The 20,485-nt window shown below is 61.8% G+C and overlaps 1 protein-coding gene across 8 annotated transcripts in view; it reads left to right on the top strand.

The window, feature by feature from the left end:
• Positions 1 to 3,487: 3,487 nt before the first annotated feature.
• Positions 3,488 to 20,485, top strand: part of PAX2 (paired box 2) — a 91,693-nt gene continuing 74,695 nt past the window's right edge. For 2 of the 8 annotated variants that reach the window (XM_070057376.1, XM_070057378.1), the window contains exons 1-3: positions 3,488 to 6,472; positions 16,290 to 16,400; positions 19,824 to 19,989. In XM_070057376.1, the coding sequence (XP_069913477.1) occupies positions 6,448 to 6,472; positions 16,290 to 16,400; positions 19,824 to 19,989 (302 nt within the window). In that variant the 5' untranslated portion in view covers positions 3,488 to 6,447. Of the gene's footprint in view, positions 6,473 to 16,289; positions 16,401 to 19,820; positions 19,990 to 20,485 lie in introns of all 8 variants that reach the window. The other 6 variants (XM_002718656.5, XM_070057377.1, XM_070057380.1 and 3 more) reach the window with 5 other exon arrangements.

The following is a 20,485-nucleotide window of genomic DNA, read 5'->3' as shown; positions in this document are numbered from 1 at the left end:
GTATATATCTAATCATCTGCCCAAAGCCAGCCTCTTTAGGATGTGTGACCTGCCACTCCCAGCCATCCTCCTAGCCCGCACCTTGCACTTTCTGCAGTTTCTTGGTTTCCAGCTCTCTCTTTGCCAGTAGATAATGTCCAGGGTCGGATTTACCTCTCTAGTCACGGTGACCGGCACATGCAGACCCATGTTCATTGACTGACTAACTGATGCCATGTCAGTCCAGTGCCCAGCTTAGCCGCTGCCTGCCCACTTGCTCCAGCCTGGAGAATTCTGGTTGGGCATCAGCCGCATCCTGTTTCTGTGCAGAGATCAGAAGTGACTAAAAGTCTCCTTCCTGGAGGACTTCCCTCCTCCGCCCCTCCCGCCCCCCCACTATTGCCCAGCTCCGTGGCTGACTCATGTCCGGGTGGTGGGGGGAGACGGTGGGGGAGGGGCAGGCAAGGAGAGACGGAGCGGACCAGATCGACCTGGAAGCTTCACAGGTTGACAATTTTGCGGGCGTTTGTCGTCCCAGAGGCTGCGAGTGAGCAGAGAAACCGCCTTCTCTTTACGCTTGGTCGGTCCGGCGCACACAGCGGCCTCCAGCGACCGTGCCTGGGGTCTCAGGCTACAGCTCGAGGTCCTGGGGGCGCCAAACCACCTGGGCTAGAAACGGTGAGGCTGGGAAGGGGCGCTCCCACCTATGTCCACGCAGGGACCTCGTCTGATGGGAGGGGAGACAGCCTCTGGCACCCCCACTTTTCCATGCTCTTTGCTTCTCATCTGCACCGACACCCCCACACACACCTCGCCTCCCCACTTCTCCTTCTCTTTCCTTTCCTGCTCTCCACTCTCTGGCCTGGGCAGCCCAGGGCCGCACCGGGCGCCGGGAGCGGGTGACATCTGCGCGGCGCGGCTGCGTAGCCGCGGCGAGGCGGCTCAGGAAATGCGCCCTCCGCTGGCGCCCGGCCGCGCTTCTCGCTGCGTTCGTTTTTTCTCGGAGCTGTAGCCGGGCGCGCGAGCCTGGATGCTGGGGATCCTCCGAGGGGGGCCTTTCTCCACTCTCCTGCGGAAGAGTGCGGGGTCGAGGCGCGGAGACCTTGGAGGTCTGAGCTAAGCGCCACAGCCCGCCCACCCCGCGTCCCCGCCTCTCTTCACGCTGGGACAGAAAGTCGCAGGCGCCCAACGCGCGCCCCCTCACCCAAAAAGAGCCCTGTGCTTTTTATCCGCCCCCGCCCGCCGGGACCAAGGCTGGCACCCCACACGCAAACAGCTTGCAGGGCAGGCGCTCCCGTGCGCCTAGCGCCCTGAACTTCACCGGAGTCCAGTTCTGCGCCGGAGCCCGCCTGGGGCCCGAGCTGCGCAGGCCGAGCTCCCGGCCGGCCGGGGCCTCCCGGGTCTGCGGCCACCGCCCGCCGCCGGCTCCGGCCGCCGCGGGGTGCGTTCTCACTGCCGCGCCCAGCAGCGGAGTTTTTGTGGATAAACAAAAGATTTGCTCTTTTGACTTTCTTTTATTTTCTTCAACCTCTGGTCCCCTCCTTCTTAATCTCCCTCTTTGCTCTTTCCTCTGTGACTTCTCCTGCTCATCTCCCTTTTTTCGTTCACTTCTCCCTCTCACTCTGTCTCTTGGCGGTACAGCCCCTTCCCTGCCCCTGGCTTTGGGTCTCCCTCCCCGGGGGCTCGGCGCTCTCGCCGGGCTGGGGCTGCCTCGGCGCCCGGTTCCGCCGCCTCTTTCTCACTTTTTCGTTTTCCCGGGCGGCCCCCGCCTGGCGGGCTCGGGTCCGCTCCCCTGCCACCGCAGTGATTTATTTGCCTGACCCGGCGGAATCAGGTGCTGAGCCGAGCCCTGGAACGAGGGAACAGATTTCTCCCAGGAAAGGTTTTGTGAACTAAACGATGCTAATTACGGGGTGGGGGCGCCGCCCGAGGAGGGGAGTCGCGGGGCCGGGCGCGGCCGGCGCGGGGGTGGGGGGGAGGCCGCGGCCGGTGCCCTGCGCCTCCCTTGCGCCTCTCGCCCTGGCTTTCTCCTTTTCCCTGGGAACTTTCCTGTCTGAGTTAACTATTAACCGTTGGCGAGAGGCAATTTTCTTCGGAATTTCAGCGATTTCCTTTTCGCGGTGGAGACAGATTAACATGCAGTCAGTGCGATGCTCGGCCTGAGTCTGCGCGCGGGCGAGGATGCCTCTGCCCCTCCGAACAGTGTCCTTCGCCACAGCGGAAAACTACAGTCCCGGCCCCCTCCCCTGCCTGCGCACGAAGCCGTGACCAAGCCTGTGCCCGGACGGTGCCCGGAGTGAAGGTGGAAAAAGCCAAGGGCTCATACTCCGGGGAGGGGGCAAAGGGGGGGAACTTGACCCGGGCCAGCCGGGGTGGGGTTGGGGGGAACTTCAGACCAACGCTCCCAGCCTCCCATGCAGGGCCCCTGGTGAAGGCAAACTCGGGAGGCGGGGGGGGGGGGGGAGCCCCCTGGGGTCTGCAAGACCCCTAGGCTGTCTCTCCCGCCCTCCCTCCGTGCCACTGACAGCACCCCTGGCCCGCACATGCACACACCCACCCAGCTCTGGCTTGTGACCGCTGCAAAGTTTGTCAAACTTGAGCCGCTGGGCGCAAACTCCTTGCCGGGCTGGGCTGCTCTCTCTAGCCAGGGGCCCTGCTCTTCCTGTAGCAGGGCAGGGAAGGAGGGCATTCTCCACCAGCAGATGTGGGAGAGGGATGAGTTTCCCAAAGTCGGGCCCTCGCCTCCTGGGCCTTTAGCCCCTGGCCGCCCGCCACGCTGCCGGACACCGGAAAGCATTCCTCTCCCGAAGGCGCCCCGGTTACCACAGCGAGGCTAGGCTGGGCCCTGGCCGATCTCCCTGCCGCTGCCCGCTCTGGGCGGTCCTGGGCCTCCCGCCGTCACGTCCGGGCTGTGCTGAGCTTGGCTCTGGGACCGGGGCTGTCCTGTCCCAGCTCTGTCTTTCCAGCCTGTTCGTGCAGCTCCCACCCAGGCCGAGTAGGCCTCTGGCAGGGCTCCTCTGTCTCTCAGTGTCTCCCCGTCTCTCTGTCTCTGTCTCTCTTGTTTGTTTCAACCCATGGACACTGATTGCGCCTTATGAAGTTCTAACTGGTTTTGTGTCAGGAAGATCTTTCTCGCTGCTACCCAGCCTGGCGTGACGGATTAAACATCAACTAGTTAAATAAAAATTAATATCAACTGCCTCCTAACTTCTAATGTCATGTTGTTTATAACTAATGAACTGATTAGGGGATAAACACATCACGGAGACATTCAGCTCTCCTGCTCGGCTCGCTGCTGCCCGTGTCCACTCCCCGCGAGGCCTGCTGGCTGCCCTGCCAGGGAGCGGGCGGGGGCGGGGGCGGGGGCAGGGAGCTCCCTGGGGCTTGCTCCTTTGCCCACCTTCACCCTTCCCTTCCCTTTATCTTCCCTCCTTTCCCGTTCTCTCCTTTTTCCTTTTTTATTTTACTGCCTGCCTTCCTTCTTTCCCATCCTCTTCTGTCTTTTGCATCTCTACCTCTGTCCACTAGATTGTCCCTGGTGTCTGTCTCTCTGAGGGTCTGGGTCCCAAGCCCCTCCCTCACCTAGTCTCTCCCTTCGTCCACCCCAGTTTCCACCTCTTTTCCCTCCCCGCCCCCCCATTTGGATTCATTCCTCTCTGGCTACTGCAGACTATAAGGCTCACCGCCCTGCTAGTGACCAGCCTGGCCTTGCCTTTAGCACCTGGTGAAGATGGACAGTCCTCCCCACTCTCCAGCTATTTAAGGGAGAAAGGAGGGAAGTCGAATAAGGGGAGGAGGTGTTTTTAATTTCTCCTTTATTCAGTCTGGGAAGGGGAGTAAGGATCTTAAAAAAATTTTTTTTAAACTTTCCTCTTCCTCTTGTCCCAGAGCAACTAATGCAGGTTCAAGTGCTACATTCAATGTTCAGGAACAGAACGCTCTCCTGGTGTCTTTTCTCCGGGGATTCAAATCCCTCCGCAGCCAGCCCTAGCCTGACCTGAGCAGCCTTCTGCAGGGTCCTTGTCCTAGAGATACTGAAGCCCAATCACAAGTGTCATCATGACAACAATGAGGCGGAGGCGCGAATCATCACAGACCCCGCTCTGGTGATTTTTTTTTTCCCCTAAGAAGCCACAACATTTAAACTTGGTCTGCCCTGGACCGCAGGGTCTGACAAGACAATAACAACAGAAAAAGCTTTTAAAACCAATTTAGCACACGTGAAAATGTAATTCTAATGAAGAATCAATAGGCTGGCGGATCATTTTTCCTGGGACTCCTTGGAGAACCTGAGAGAGACTTTCAATCAATGGGGCGAGCGATGAGCAAAAGGGCCTGAGAGACTGTGGGGGACAGGGGCGAGACCAGGAGACAAAGAGAAACACAGTGGGAGAGGGGGCTGCTGGGGGGCTGAGGCAGGGGCCCAGGCCCTTTGGCATCACTTTGCCAGCTTCCAAAGGAAGAGTGTCAGAGCCACGAGCTAAGGAGGTGCTTCTTCCTCTAGACCCTTCTGGTATGGGACAGACTGCTCAGTCCAACAGCCTCAGCTACCTTTCCTGCCTGGGGCCTGGGGCCTAGGCCCTGGCCCTGCCCCAACCCTGGGCTCCGTGTTCAGGTCATTGTGACAAGCTGGCTTAGAAGCAGTCAGGGGACACTGTGCAGTTCCCAGCCGTTGCCCCTCTGCCTGTGTGCCTGGGACATTAGATCTTGTTCATGTCTGTGACATGCAGCACGCACAGGTGTGGCCATGCTTGGCACTTTAGTGATCCCTTGCACACTCGTCATCACAGCCTATGAGAAGGGCAGAATTAGGATCACTATCTCAGAGAAGGGCACAAAGAGCGCCCGGTGAGGGTCCTCACCCCTCTGGGTGACTGGGCGTGGTGCAGGAGGTGACAGGAAGAGGCTAATGAGGTGAGTGACCGCCTCAGGTGTGTGCAATGGAGTGACAACACGACAGTTGTGGATTTTGTTGTACATGTTACTCTCCTGGACTTATCCTCAGAGATGTTCCTCTGTGTATAATTTGTTTTAAAAAATTCTCTTTTTAGGGTTTTGTGCCCTTGGGTTGGAAAATCACTGTTTGATGGGAAAAAAAGAAAGAGCGAGCGAGCGAGCGAGCGAGAAAGTCTGATGTTTGGAATCAGCAACGTTGGTAAGATGACCACGTTAGCCATGAGGGGCCTGACAGGGTGGAGTCATATTTTTTCAAGTTTACGTTGGAGAGCCATGATGAAGGTTTGCCACTGGGTTCTTGTGCCCTCAGCTTCCTGTCCCGAGCTGCACAACCTCTGTAGAGGAAATTTAGCCAAAGGGAGTCCCAGGAGACAACTGCCAGTTCCTGAAAGAAAATGGGCCCAGTGGGCCAGCACCTGGGGTTGGTCCCTGCACTTTCCTCGCCGGCCTGGCAGTCCCCCGGTGCTGTGGGCAAGGCCAGGCAAGGGCGGGAGGCCCAGGGCAAGCAGGGGAATACGACAGAGAGCACAGCAGAGAAAGAGAAGGGGCCCTGGTACGGGAGGGGTGGAAGCCACAGTGCTCACGAGGTTTTCCCCAGGCCAGCGGCAGGAGTACAGGAGGCTGCGAGCCAGAAAAGCAGGGGGTGAGAGGCTTGAGGGAGAATTTGGGGCCTGGGAGAGCATGCTGTGGGAGAGGTCGAGAGCCCCCCCCCCCCCACAGCAGGGGTGAGGCACCAGAGTGCTGTAGAAGGGCAGGGCTGCAGCAGGTGGCTGTGTCGGTGTGGTGAACCCCGGAGGGTGGGGTCCTTCCCCTTCCCCTGAGCCCTCACCGGCTCCTAATAGGCAGAGAAACCGGCGATTTTTTTTTTCTCTGAGTTATTTAAAAAGAAAAAAAAAAAAAGGAACCTGGAGCAGGAGAGCTTGTGAGAGATCTACTGAGCAGTTCCATAATGAACGCAGTGGTGACAGGGACCTCCGGGAAGGACTGAGGGGCCTGGGAAAGTTGGGGCGAGTCTGCACTGAGACTGAGCCCCGCGGCCGTGTGGGAGGCGGTGGAACCGAAGAGGCGCGGGCAGAGGGAGCCGCACGAAGTTGGGGAGGACGGGCGAGCGCGGACGCCCCTGCGAGCGCAGCAGTGCGACTGAAGTGACAGTGCGGAGAGGGGGTGAGGGGGAGGGGTGCGGCGGCGAGCCCAGGGATTCGGTCTGTGGGTGCCTCCGGCTTGCCTGCGGCTGGCGGGGGCCTCGGTGCGTGTGCGCGCGTGTGCGCGGGGCGGAGAGCCCGGGGCTTCTCCGCGTGTGCTGTGCCTCGGCGCGGCCGTGTGTGGGAGCGCGGGCGCGAGCAGAGCGCACAGCCGAGGCGGCGGCAGCCTGGGTTATCTGAGCCGCTCGGTCTTGGGTGGCTGCGCCCAGATCTCGGGGCGGCGGTGGCGAAGGCGAGACGCGCTGTCGGGCCGCAAAGAAGCGAGGAAGGCAGACCCAGGCCCAGGAGGCGGCGGCGCGGGGAGCAGAGCATGGAACAGCGCGCGAGTCGGGCAGGTAAGAGCTAGGAGAGACCCGTCACCGCCGCTGGCAAGGGCAGGGCTGCGCCGGAGAGGGGTGGGGGCCGTCGGGGCAGAGGGCTGGTAGACTGCATTTCTCTTTCCTCTCGGTGCTTGGTGTCCGCGGGCGACTTCGGCTCTGCGCACTCCCCCAACCCCGGGGCCTTCCCTCCCAGTGTCCTCGAAATCTTTCGCTAAAAACTTTCCATCCAGATAGCAGGAGTGTTGCAACTTGGCCAGGCTCTTTGCAGAACTTGGCCTTCCTTTCTGTTGTGTGGGTAGGAAGCTCGTCTTCGCACTTTCTCTCCGCACATTTTTTGCACAACTTTCTCCAAGCTAGGGGTATTGGGAAGGCCCCAGTTTCTGGTGAGAAGAGAGCGCAGGCGTCGGGGAGTGGGGAAAGCTGCCTGAGCATGGTTGAGTCACCTGTGCGCCTGGGTCTTGGGTGCCTGAACACCAGTGTAGATGTGCCCAGCCTTGTGTCGAGAAAGCTCTGCCCAGGAGATCAAGGGAGGTTCACAGGAGCCTCGGGGTCTCCTTAGCCAAGGGCTACTCTTTTTCCCTCAGGGCTGCCCACTCAGCTCTGACTGTCCAATTAGGTGCCCTGGTGTTGTCAGGGCAGGGAAGCCAAGTGCCCAAGTTTAGTTTCAGTGGAGAGGGAGAGGGTTGCATCAGGTTTCTAGAATTTTCCAAATGATTCCACAGAGGTCAGGCCTAACCTCAGACCTTCTTGGCCTCACTCCTCACCTTCCCCAAATTTCATTCTCCTTTGCTCCTCCCTTCCAGCTCAGGTTCCAGTCCTTTCAGCTGCTAACTCAGGTCCCACCCCACCCCCCAGCACTGCCTGTGCTCTGGCTGCTAGGCCCAGTCCCCGGGCTGTCCCCACTCCCATCAGGGGGCCTTGTGTCCACCAGGGAATCTGGGCCCCCAGAAGTATCAACCGTGGCCTCCTGGGCTTTTAGGGCTCTGGGCAGACCCTCCACACCAGAGGTTTAAGTAGGGAGATCAATAGCAAACAGTTGTAATGATCTAATTAATTATGGCAAAATTAAAAGCGAGTACAAAATCAATCTCTGATGGTGTTGAAGATGGAATTCAATTGAGAGCCCATCTGTGCACCCCCTCGACCGTATAAATATGCAGCCCAAGGACAGACCTAATGGCTGGGCCTTCCTGGGAACCTCTCTCCCCCTTCCTTCCTTGTCTGTACTGAGCTTCTATTTTCCTGCCACTGAATCTGTTTTGCTTCCAGACTCCTGGGCCTCCTAGCCTTGCACCTGCCCTGCCTTCAGCCTCCTCCAGGGTGCTCAGGCTCCCAATACTCCCACTTTCCTTTCCCTCCTCGCAGGCGGCTTTCCGTGCCTTGCAGGCGGCTTTCCGTGCCTTGCAGGCCTGAGTCCCAGCAGGTGCATCCAGGCCTGCTCCCCAACGCCTCAGGAAGACGGAGCAATGCGGGGGCGGGGGGCTTAGGCTTCCTGAGCGCCTGGCAGGGTCCTCACCCCAAGTGCCCTGGCACTCTGGCTACTCCAGAAGAGGCCAGGGCGTTTCCTACTTATGCAGGGGCACCTGTGCCTACCTGCATCTGGCCAAGGAGCCACACCGGACGTTGTGTGGCTCAGCGGCCCGCGGCTTGGGGTGGGGGGAGGTAGGGCGGGGAAGGGGGGGCGGGCACCGGCGGCGTACCGCATTCCCGTTCCCTTCCCTCCGTTCCCGCTAGTGCTGGACGCGGGGCTCACATCCTGGCAGCCACAGTTAGGGAGGAGTAGGGAGGAGCCGCGGAGCCGAGTAGGAAAAGGACACCGCTGTCCTCCTCCAGGCGGCCCCGCTTAGCCGAGCCGCGGAGTCCTCCGCGCTCCCAGCCACTTTCTCTCCCTCCGTCCCTTTTCACTGCCACCTCCCGCTCCTGTGCCTTCATCTCCACAGCCACATCTGGGCGCACCTCCTTGGGAGCCCGGTGTCCCCTAGACGGCCCCAACACCCTTTTTGGCCCCTTCTGGCTAGTTTAAAGGACAACAGACGCGCACGACCGAGCGTGCCTGCCGGACGGGCCCGGCGCCAGCGCCGCAGCCGGGTTTGCGAAAGATGCGGGTTTTATTTAGTCTCGCAGAGCCTGTTCTGCAGCAGCGAAAACCACCAGGAAAGGGGAAGGGGGCAAGAATCAGCGGCTAGCTGAATTGTGGCGTTCCCCGATCACCGCCCCTACGCCCAGAACCAGGGAAACAAGGCGTTTATTTGATGCCTTCCATTCTTCCTCCGCCGGCCGGCCTGTCCCAGCTGGCTCTGACTCCCTGCCACTTGTCCCCTGCCTCTCCATCCTGGTGCCCTGGACTATCTGGCCCACACTTGAGTTTCCAGATTTCTGTCTGCCCTCAGAGACCCCTCCCTCTCCCTGGTCCTGCCGCGGGGGCCCTCAGAGCCCGGGGGGAGACAGCCCGACGCCGCCCCACCCTCTCTTGCTGAGCCTCCTCACCTCGTTATTAATTGCTGTGCTGACCTGCAGAATTGATTGGCGGCCCCGCTGGAAGAGGCTGCAGAGGCCTTGGCCTCGGAGCAGCCTGGGCTGAGGGCAGTGGGAGGAGGGGGAGGTGCCGGCTGTGGGTCCAGAGCTCCCATCTCAGCCTCACCTGGAAGGCTCCTCGGCAGTCCCCCACACGCGCTTTTTACACACCCTCACGAGACTAACACGCGCGCTGCCTCCTCACCACGAGACGCTTGGCCCCCAAGAGACACATCAGAAATTCTTAATTGGTCAAAGGGGCTCCCTCCTATTAGCTTCTTGGATGTATTCGTTAGCCGCGGGTCTCGACATGGGACTCGGGCCCTTCTCTGCCCGAGATTTAATGTGTACCTGTTCTTTTCTAGGAACAGCTACAGAAAGTTAAGAAATAATCCTGAATGCAGGTGACACTTAAAGTCTCTAAGTAAACACTTTTCCCAGAAGGACACCTTGCTCTGTCCCAGAGGGCTTAAGTTCAGCCCTTTTGTTTCAAGTTCAGGACGGCGGAGAGAGCAGGGCAGAGGCTTGCAGGGGTTGAACCCTCCGGAGGGAGTCCTCCCCTCCTCCCCTTCCCCAGTCCGTCACAGCCGGGAGGCGCGCACACCTACCCGGGCCCCCACAGCCACACACTCCCGGCTACGCCCCTTGCCGCGACCCAAGGCCACAGGACAGAGCCAGGGGAAGCCCGGACGTGCGGGCTCCAGGCTGGGCGTGGGCGCAGACGGCAGGAGTTTGCCGACCTGGGCCGATCCCGAGAGACCGCTCTCCCCCCCATTTCCTTGGGCCCCTCTCTGTCGCATCCAGCGCCTCTTGCCCCCGTGTCGCCTCTGCCCTTCGCTCCGGCCCTTTGTCTCCAGCCACCTCGCAGTCTGTCCCGCGCCTCGGCGGCCCTGCCCTCCGGCCTGGCCGTCTCGGGGGCGGGTCTCCCCCTGCCTTACCCGCTCTCGGCTCTGGCGCGCTCTCCGCCTGCTCCTCACATCCACGCAGCTGCTGGCAGAGGAGGAAGGGAGGGCGGGCGGGCGCGCGGCGGATGGATCTGAGACAGCAGATTTGGAGCCCGCTCGCAACTCCCGGGAAACTCGGCCCGGGTCCTCCCGCCCCTCTGCAGCTACTCCTCGGCGCCGCGGGGCCGCGCGTCCTCTCCCCTTCCTCTCCCCGCTCAACCGTTGTGCCTCCCGGCTTTGAGACCGGCGCTGCCTCTGCCCTGTACTGTTTCCCTTCGGCTGCCGCTTGCCGTCGTCCGTCCCCTCCCTCCGCAGCCCCTTTCCGCGCGGCGGCGGCAGCGGTGGCAGGGAGCGCGGGCGACGTCCCGGGTCCGCCCGCAGTGGCTTCCTCGACCACAGCCCGGTCAGGCCGCGGGCTCCGAGCCCGGCTGAGAAGCCGGTTAATCATTACTTAGCCACCGGCACCGCCACTCAGCCTCGCCCGGACTCTCTCGCCTTGACTTGGGGAGTGGGGGAGGGTGCAGCTGGCCGGGAAGAGACCTGTGCCTCACCCAAACCAGCCTCTTCCGGCCTTCAGAGACAGGTGCCTGCCCAGTTCCCTCGCACCCCTTGCTCCCACTCCCCCAGCCCCCCCCCCCCCCCGCTCGTGCCTCCCTCCAGTCGGCCTCTCGCCGCCACCGTCTCATCTCCGCTCTGGCTTTGGCAGGTTGACCGCAGGTACTGGGAGGACCAACTTTCTTTGTTTGGAGCCCGACCCGACGGGGTTTCCTTGTGCAAGTCCCCGCAATGGGCCGCTCCTCCCAGCGGTTTTGTCGGACTGGCCGGGGGCGGTGTCCGAAGCCACAATTCCCCTGGCTGTTGGGGTGTACATGAGGAATTTAACCGAGCCTCTAAGCAGTTTTGCTGGGGCAGGGGGTGGGGTGGGGGTGGGGGGCGTGCAGGAAGTGGACGTGGAGGAGTGGCGTTTGGGGTAGACAGAGCAAGTGATAAACCAGCACGGGATGTGGTATTCTCATTGAAAGGAAAACAAATCCTTAAAGGAGGAAGAGGGGGCGGTGAGGGGAATGTCCAGTGACCTTTACAGGATAGAAGTTGGCTGGGCCCACCCTCCCCACCCAGGCTAAGCACTCAAGCCTCTCTCTTCTCTGGAAGTTTGAGGGTTCAGAAAGCTGGGCCTGAATTCCTGTATCTATCACAGAAAGGTCTGGCTTTTAGAATGCCTGTTGGTTAGGTACCTGAGCTTGACAAGACAGGTGTAACTAGCCCCATTTTACAGGTGAGAAAACTGAGGCTCAAACAAAGAAACAAAGGAACTATTCATGCCGTGGCAGCCTCTTCTTCGTCCTTCAGCTGTGCAGAGACCCAGGAGAGTCTGGGGAAGGGGGACCCACTGGGTCCCAGTCTGAGCCAGGAGTAGCAGGGCCTCCCTGGACCTCTGCCACTCCCCTTCTAGCGCCCTATCGGCCTGCAGGCTGTGTTTCCCCGTTTCTCCCGGCTTGTCTGTTTCCCCAGCTCCCAGCCTCCCTGGGTTGGGAAGCCCACAGGCAGCAGCCACCTGGCTGGCCCGTGCTGCGAAGAGGCCGCTTTGGTGGCCAAGTGGCTTGTATTGTCGTTCCCCTCAAAGGGGCTGCGAAGCGCCAGGCGGGTGGCAGGGACCTCTTGTGAGGGGCAGCGGGGTTAGAGGGGGAGGGTCGAGCAGGATAAAGGCGCAGCACGTGCGCTGCGCCTCCGCAGGACCAACAGACCGCGCGGGCGGGGCCGCCCCGAGTCAGCCCCCCGCCCCCCCCCCCCCCCCGTTCTCGCAGGGAGCCCAAATATTGGGAACAAAAGCGGGGAAAGAAGAGTGAGAGCAGGAGGGGGGGAGGGAGCAAGGGAGGGAGCGAGGAAGCAGAAATTAGGGGGTCTCAGATGAAAAAAAAAAGAAAGTAGCTTTAGGGGGAATGTGCTGTGGAGTGTGAAATTGCAGCCCATGGTGCTCCATATTGTACCAGAAGCTCTTCCAAAAAAAAAAAAAAAAAACCATCCTCCAACGTGACCAGAGGGCTAGGCAGGGGGAGGGGCGGGGAGAGGACAGGGAGGGGGAGGGGCGAGCTGGCGAGGGGGCCGGGGTGCTGCGCCCAAGGCCTGGGACCTGAGTGCCAAGGGCGTGCTCCCGCGTGTGCCGGGCCGCGGGCGTCCTTCCCGGAGTTTCACTGTCTAAACTTTTCTTGCTCGCTTTCGGGTGGTGGGGATTTCCGCAGGTGGGACTCACCCAAAGGACCACGGAGCTGGACCACGGAGCCGCCGCCCAGCGCCGCCCGCCGCTCTCCCCCTCTCTGCCTCCGCTCCTCTTCCCTTCGGACCACCCCCACACACACTCTAAACAGCCCCCCCCACCCGAACTTTAATGCGTTTAATTTGGTCCGCGCGGTGGGGAGCATTTCCTGGGGAGATACATTTAATTTCGGAATTTCTAATCCCCTCCCTCAGAGACCAGGCCTTAGCTCTCCTCGGGGCTCCCAGGGAGGAGGGAGGAAGGCTTGCCCTGCTGCCTGCTGGAGCCGCTCGAGGCCCCAGTCGGGGCACTGCGGGCAGCGGGGAGGTAGCCACACCTCTGCCTTTTCTCGCCGGGGCCGGGAACTGGGAACCTGGGAGCAGCGGAGGGTCGGAGGGTCGTGAAGAGGGGGCAGCGGACGGAGTGCACGCCCCACGGCCCTTCTAACGCAGTCTGCCCAGAAGCGCATCTGGGGACTCCGAGGTGCGAGTTACTCTTGGCTTGGGGCGCCTGGGCGCGGGGACGCTTGGGGGCTGCTTGTCGCGGACCACCGCCTCTGCGACACCGCGGCCCGGGCAGAGCAGGCATGCCGGGCCTGGCCGCGAGAGGCGAGGGTGGGAGCTGCCAGGAGCCAGGCCAGCCTGGCAGGGAAGGGAGCCGAGAAGGAGAAGGAGCCGTGATCCACAAGGAAGATTTATTGGGTAGATCAGATGCACAGAGGCGGCTAATGAAGCAAATCCCGAGATGGGTATCGGAGCAACTCCCCAAAAGTTTATTTGCCTTTAAATTTCCGCAGGGAGGCGGGCGCCTTGTTTGAAGTGTAAATGCCCCTAGGTTGGGGGGTGGAAAGGCCGCTTTGAAAACACTAGAGAGAAAAGGTTCATTTAGAGGCAGACGGGGGAAAGCAACCAAGCCTGACAGGTCGGAGCCTGGGTTGTGTTTGGGGCTGGGTTGTTTTCTTTCTTCCTCTCTTTTCCCCTTCCTCTTCTTTCTTCGTCCCTTTTTTCCCTTTTTTGCCCCCCCCCCCTTTACTGGACTCTATAGAAGAAAAAAGTGGGGCAGGGAGCATCAGAGGGAGAGGCCAGGCCTGTGTGCGACCTGGGTGCTCCCCCTTAGGGAGTTTTCTAGGCCTGCAGCAGGGCTGGAGCCGAGGAGGGGGCGCCTCCTGCTAGGGCTGTCTCCAGGAGGGCGACCTGGGAGCAGGGCGCAGGCTTGGGCTGTCTTGGAATTAAGACTGCGGGTGCTCGTGAAGGCAGACAACTTGCAGCATACTCTGCCCAGTGTGTGACAATGCCTGCTGTGCCCATTCTTACTTGGTAGTATGTGCAACACAGGGAGAGGTCCAGCTGGTTCCAGAGATATCTGGGCGTGGGTGGATGTGGGGGTCCGCGTGGTTCCTGCAATAGTTCAGACATAACTTCCAGCAGGACCAACCTAGGAGGAGACCCAGGGCTAGGGCTCCCAACCAGGGGGCCCTCTCTTCAATGGCCCCCTCCCATTCCTGGGTACCTACCTCCCCGAAGAAAGCCCAACTCTGGACCCGCTACAGTGCACCTGGTTCCCAGGCCTGGAAGCTGGTCCCTTTAGGCTGCGGGAACTCTGCTTTTTTTCCCCTCGGCTCCCCACACAAAGTTAGTGCGTGTTCGTGGGGTTGTGAGGCCAAAGGAAACCCGGGAGCGCCATCTGCAGGCCTTGAGGGGAAGAGACCAACCTTCGGAGCTGAACCCGGCGCTTTCAGCCCCGGGCCCAAGGGAGCACGCTGGGCTGCCATGGGAAGTGGGGGTGGGGGCTGAGAAGGGGGCTAAGGAGGAGGGTTTTTCCTCTCTCATAAGTTACCCTCGCAGGTGGATTAAGCAGATCAGGCTTAGGAAGACTGCGAAGGGAGGACAAATGCCAGGATTCCAGCCCTCAGCCCCCTGAGGAGTGGGAGCCCCAGACCATGCTGGGCCGGCTGAGGTCAGAGCCCCAAACGAGGAGTAGGGGTACCCTGGAGACCCAGGTACAAGACGCGTAGAGTCACGCTGAGTCGGGCTGAGTCTGACCGATGCAGTCCCAGATCCCATCTGCTGCCCAGGCTCCTGCCGGCGGACAGGCACAGGAGTCCGCCGTGCTGCCCCGGGGCTGCAGACGGACTGCAGGAACCTCAGGGCCGGGCAGCAAGAGCGCAGCGCGGGCTTCGCCCAGCCGCCCTGGAGCGGACCCAGGGAAGAGGGGGGAGGGAGCGAAGGAGGGAGAGAGTTAAAACATAAGCTGAAGTGCCAAGATGATTTATGAGACGAGGGAAAATATTTCATAAAGATCTCCCGGATATTCTGTACTTAACCGGTTAGGAGACAAAGGGCTTCTCCTGCCTGGTGCGTGCAAGCGGACCCAGCGAGCAAGGGAGCGAGTGCTGGCGAGGGCTGCGGAGGCTGGGCTAGCGGCGAGGGCTGCGGAGGCTGGGCTAGCGGCTCCGGCAGAAGTGGGGCCAGGCCGGCGAGCTGCGCCTCCTGCGCTCGCTCCGGATCCGCCGAGCTAGCCGCGGGCGGCGCTCAGCCGCGTCCGCAGCCTCCTCTTCTCCCCAGCCGGGGAGACCGAGCCTGGGTCTCCCGCATCCTTTTCTGCCAGCGACCTGCGGCTCCGCTCTGTTCCCTCTCCCCTCCCCCCCCCGCCCCGGCCACCCGAGGGTCCTGGAGCCAAGTGCCCTGGGCGTTCCCGCCGGCCGTTGGGTCCCACCAAAGCAGGTGGGTCCTCGCCGGAGGTCTCCAGCTCGATGCCAAACCAAAGCGTTTTGGACGGACCCGAGAGGGCAAGGGGGCCCGGAGAGGCTCCAGGCGGGCGGCAGCGTGCTGGGCGGGGGCGGACAAACTGCTGGATACTTTGCTCGGGAATGAGAATTGGGTGTGCGTGGGTGAGTAGGCACCTCGGCAGGGAAAGGCGACAGGGAAGGGCTCGCGAGAGGAAGGAACGGGAGGGAACTCAAGAGCTCAGGGTAACGGGGTTAGGAGCAGGGTGCTGACGGGGTCCGGGGCCGTGCAGTGCCTGCGGGCACTGGCCGCTGGACAGCAGGGCTGGGGGAGTTGGGACCCAGAGCCCTGCTTCCGAGCGCTGCGCGCTCCGAGGCCCTCTGTCGTTGCCTGCATATTCATTAGACTGGCCGCTCTTTATCCTTATCTAACGTTTATCTTATCGCCGAGTTTCGTTTCTCAGTGTAGTTTTAATCCCAGCTCCCGTTCCTCCTCCCGCTGGCCCGCTCCCCTCCCTCCCTTTTCCTTCGCCCGCCGCTCGCTTCCTCCCTCCCGCCTCCCCCTCCCCTACCCTCCCCGCGCCGGCACCGGAGTGACAGGCGCGGGGCCCTCCTCGCCGAAGCTCGGGGCTCCGGCGCTGGCGAATCACAGAGTGGTGGAATCTATTGCCTTTGTCTGACAAGTCATCCATCTCCCGGCGCGGGAGGGGGAGGGGGTCTGGAGGGGGCTTTGCAGCTTTTAGAGAGACACACACCGGGAGCCCAGGCTCCAGTCTCCGGCCGAGTCTCCTCGAAGCCGCAACCCACCTGGGGCCAGCCCGACGCTGCCGGCGCCGCTCGCCTCCCTCTAGCCCTCCCTCCCTCCCGGCCTTTGCGGCCGCCGCGGCGTGCGTCTGCCTTTTCCGGGGGCGGGGGCCCGGCCCGCGCGCTCCCCTCCCGCGGGCGCCGGCTCGGACATCCCGGGGATTGCTACTTCTCTGCCAACTTCGCCAACTCGCCCTACTCGGAGCGGCCCCGCTCCCCTCCTGGCGCCCTCGGGCCGCCCCCGCCCCGCGCCCTCTCCGACCGCTGCCTCTTGGATGACCGGGTTCCAGGGGAACTGAGCGAGCCGCCTGCCCCGCCCGGCCTCAGTCCTGGCCGCAGCTGCCGCGCGAGCCATGCGCCCCCCGTACCCCCTGGCCCGGCCCGCCGCCCCGGGGCCGCTCTGCTGACTGCCCAGCCCCGGCGCCCCGACAGTGAGAAGTTGCGGCCGCTGCGGCTGCAAAGCCCCGGCGGCCCGGGAGGAGTCCCGCGGGGAGCGCAGCGCAGCGCCCCCCATCCGCCCCCGCGCGCCCCGCAGCAGCCGGGCGCCCGCTCACACTCCCTCCCCCACCGTCCCTCCCTTTTCTCCTCAAGTCCTGAAGTTGAGTTTGCGAGGCGACACGGCGGCGGCGGCCGCGCTGCTCCCGCTCCTCTGCCTCCCCATGGATATGCACTGCAAAGCAGACCCCTTCTCCGCGATGCACCGTGAGTACCCGCGCCCGGCTCCTGCCCCTGCTCGCGGCTCTCGGTTCCAGCCCGGTCCAGTCCTAGCACGGCGCCGGCTCTCTGCGCTCGGGTCCAGTCTTGGAGGCCACTCTGGCTGCTCCTGGTCCCTCTCTCGTTCTTCCGTCCTCCCTCTTTCCTTCTCCGGGTACTCCTAACGCCTCCAGCTTCTCTCCCTGCTGCCTTCTGTCACCCATGCCTAGTCCCTCTCCTGCCATCCTCCCTTCCCTGGTGTCCGGCATCGGCCTTACTCCTTCCACCTGCTCTCTCTTAGGTCGTGGGATCCACAGCCCCGGGCCCTGTTTCCAGCCACCCCACTCTAGGCAGCCTTTTGCACTGAGCTGGGGGACCAATTGGCAGGCAGTTTTCAGGGTGCTGTATTTTCTGTCTCCTCTCCTCTTTTGCATACTCCCGCTTCCTCTCCACATCTCTACCTTCCTGGAAGAGTTGTGCGTGTCCAGGGGGAGACTCCCAGCACAGACAGCCTTAGTTTTAGGACAGTTGGGCACTAGGAAGAGTGTGGGGGTGGGGTGCTCCCTCCTGAGTCTCTGCTCCCAGCCTCTCAGGGTCCCGACAGCCTAGCCGAGGGTCTTGCACACTGGTTTGGAATGTTCCCTTCCTCTTTCTTTCCTCTCCTTCCCCTTCCCTGTCTGAATTGGGAATCTGAGGTTGGCAAGATGTGGTGGTCATCGCTTCTCCTTGCATCTGCCTGGGAGATGCTCTAAAAACAAAGAGGGGTTTCCGGAAGGGAGAAATTGAAGTCAGAGAGGGAGCGGGCAGCGCAGCGTCCGGGGCAGGTTCTGCTCAGCTCTGGACGCTCCTCGGCTGCCTCCCACTCCTTGCTGAGAGCCGCGCTGCCGGCCACCTGGCCGGGGGTCAGCAAAGAGCGAAAAACCGAGAGGGCAAGAACAAAAGGAAGGCAAATGCTGAAGCTGGGGAGAAAGGAAAGAGAATTCAAAACGGGGAAGGAAATAAACGAAAATTGAAAGATTACAGAAAAAAAACGAGAAGGGGCGAAAGGAAACAGAAAGATAGGGAATGAGAGAGTATTGTAATAACATTTGAATTTATTCAATCCATGGCATGTCTTTAGCTCAGAAAACTGTTCTGAGATTTTTGGGGAACAGACTCTCTCTTTAAAGATAAATAAGATTCTAAATAGAAAACTCCTCCCCATCTGTAGAATAACAATTAAGGATAATTTGTAACTTCTCACAAGGAAACTTTTAAAACCTTGTTTGGATCTGAAATTATGCCCAGAGAACCAGGAGGCCGACCTGGCTTTTTTTTTTTTTTTTTTTTTTTCCCTTCTCCCAAGATACATTTAACGTTATAGGGAGAGCTTTTTATTAAAAAAAAAAAAATGCTCCTAGGATAAAATGCATTTTCTTACTTTCCAAGTACGGGGCACCCGAGCCGGGGGGCTTCAGGCCGCCGCGGGTCTCTGCGAGCCGGACCGGGCAGCCTCGCTCCTGTTCCGAGGGAGTGAAGCCGGTCCACCGCCGCTTTGCCCAGCCCGCCTGCCTCGCGGCTGGCTGCCACGAATCTCCTCTGTTACCGGTTCTGCTCGGGGTCCGCAGAGCCCCGGCCGCCCCCTGGGAACCACTTTGCAAGCTGAGGGGGAGCAAGGCCAGCCGAAGGTGGTCGGAGAACGGCCCGCCAAGAGCCGCGGCGCCGGCCCGCGAGTAGCTGCAGCCCAGGTCGGCGCCGGCGGCAGTGGCGCAAGCCGGACCCGACTGGGCGCCGGCTCCCGGCCGACCCCGGCCCCGGACTCCTTCCGTGCCCCTTTCCCATCCCCACCCCTTAGACTGGGGCCAAGGGGCCGGGCCCAGAGCCCGCGGAGGCTGAATTATTCATCTTTAATCTGCCCGCAGCTGCCGCCTTTTCAGACCGGTAACGCGAGTTCTCCCGGGGCCTAAATTATTGATGGTTGGGGTTTGGATGGAGGGGAAGGGTGGGGAGTGGGGCTAGAGACGTGGAGACTAGAGGGGTCGGGGTGAAGGCAGCGGTTCTGGCCTTCCCCGGCTGCCCGACCAGGGGTTTGGCCCAAGCTTGTTCCAGGTCCCCTTAGAAGAGGATGGGAGAGAAACGGGGTGGGGGGCAGTGCAGATGTCCCCGCTTTCTCCAAAACCCGCTTGTAGCTGGCAGGGCCGGGGCTGCTGGGGGCCGGCTCAGTGCGGCCAATCTCGGCGCTTGGCTGGCTCGTAGCTGCGGTTGCGGGATTGCGCTGAGTACAGGATTTCCGGGCCGCCGTAGGCCGGGAGATTGGGGCGCCCGGCCGCGCCCTCCGGCCTGGCTCCGGCCTCGGGAGCCCGAGCTCGAGCTTCGCTGGAAACTCAGCGCCCTTTTCTCTCGGCTGAGAGGACAAGCGCCCTTGCCGCTCAGGTTCCTGGGCGGCTACAGGGACGTTTGCTGCTGGCTCGGGCCCGCTACACAGTGCCCCGGGAGACCTCGGCCTTCCGGGGCGGCCTGTGCCATGCGACCCCGGGCGACACTGGAGGTCCCCCAGGCCCTCGCAACGCGCTGGGCGGGCGAGCCCAGGCGGCCTGCGTTCCCGGGCTGCTGCCAGAGCCGCACCGCTGGCCACCGCCTCCCTGTCTCAGAGCGCAGCAGACCCCAGGCCGCTGCCTCTTCCGCCTTCCCTCCTCCACCTGTTTCCTTTCCTCTTTAGATTGTAGGGGGTTGTGGGGGAAATGGGGCCCCTAAGTATATAAACAGAATAGACATAAAGGAAAGAAAAACAGTGATCGAAAAACAAAGCGAACCGAAGTAGAACATTTTGATCACAAATAAATACAATGAAAGAGGTAGGAAGCAAAGGTGTGTGTGTGTGTGTGTGTGTGTGTGTGTGTGTGTGAGAGAGAGAGGGAGAGAGAGAGAGAGACTTAGCCCCTGTCGGGGCTCCTGCCCGACACATGCAGCAGCCCCCAAATCATCAGCCTCCAAACCCTCCCTGGCACCAGCTGCCCCTTTGCCTGCGGCGCAGGCGGGATCCCGCTCTGCGCCAGTTGCCAGTGCCAGTTCCGTCCTCGGCCGGCGCTGCCTCATCCCGCGTTCCCAAATCCTTCCCTGCTGGCATTGATTGTGCCGCGCTATCTTTCTCCCCTTCGCCCCTCTTTGCTGTCGCCTGCCTTCTCCATGCCCTCTCTTTCTCCCGTGCGTCGCACTGGTCTCAGTGTCGCGTTCTTCCCCAGCGTGTGCGCTGCTGTGTCTTTACCGCCCGGCGGGTTCCGAGCCCCAGTTCTCCGCGTCGTGGTCCGCCCGCCGCCCTTCGCCGCGAGGTCGGGAGCATGTTCCGAACGCCCTGCGCGCTCCCTTCGCCCGGCCCGGGCTCCGGGCCCTGACTAATGGCCGGTCCCTGCCGCGTGTGGGGTGTTGTGTTTTTTTCTTGTCTCTCCCCAGCAGGGCACGGGGGTGTGAACCAGCTCGGGGGGGTGTTTGTGAACGGCCGGCCCCTACCCGACGTGGTGCGGCAGCGCATCGTGGAGCTCGCCCACCAGGGTGTGCGGCCCTGTGACATCTCTCGGCAGCTGCGGGTCAGCCACGGCTGTGTCAGCAAAATCCTGGGCAGGTGAGGGCCTCGGAGCCGTCCTGGGAGACGCCCTGCCTCTGTCCCTGCCAGCCCTGGGTCTCTGGCCTGGGGACTTGGCTAACAGTCGAGGCCGCTAAGCGAGACAGGGAGAGCCCCACCTCTGAGGGTTCGGCAGGGCTGCTCCTTTTGGAGAGGGTGCTCAAGGGGTAGCCAAGGCCCCAGGAGCGGCAGTGGAACCGGGTCACCCTGTGCCTGCCCTGCTCCAGGGCATGTGCCAGCTTCAGCAAGGAAGAGATGCATGGGGTGAGGGGAAGGTTGGAGGAATGGGGTGGAGAGCGGAAACGGGTCCCCAAGAGGAGAAGCGAAGGGAGGTGGTGGTTTCCTAGGGTCCTCTGTGCTTAGTACCCAAGGGCTGGAAGTGGTGCCTCAGCCCTGGTCTGCCCCAAGCCTCACAGCGCTGTCCCTTCTGCCTGCCCCAAACAGACGGCTGCACTTTCACCACCTAGGTAGTTGGGGTACCTCTCTCCCGTGGGGA

The sequence above is a fragment of the Oryctolagus cuniculus genome, chromosome 15 (assembly GCF_964237555.1).
Source record: "Oryctolagus cuniculus chromosome 15, mOryCun1.1, whole genome shotgun sequence".
In the NCBI taxonomy this organism is placed as follows: Eukaryota; Metazoa; Chordata; class Mammalia; order Lagomorpha; family Leporidae; genus Oryctolagus; species Oryctolagus cuniculus.
This window is presented reverse-complemented; position numbering and strand designations above follow the sequence as displayed.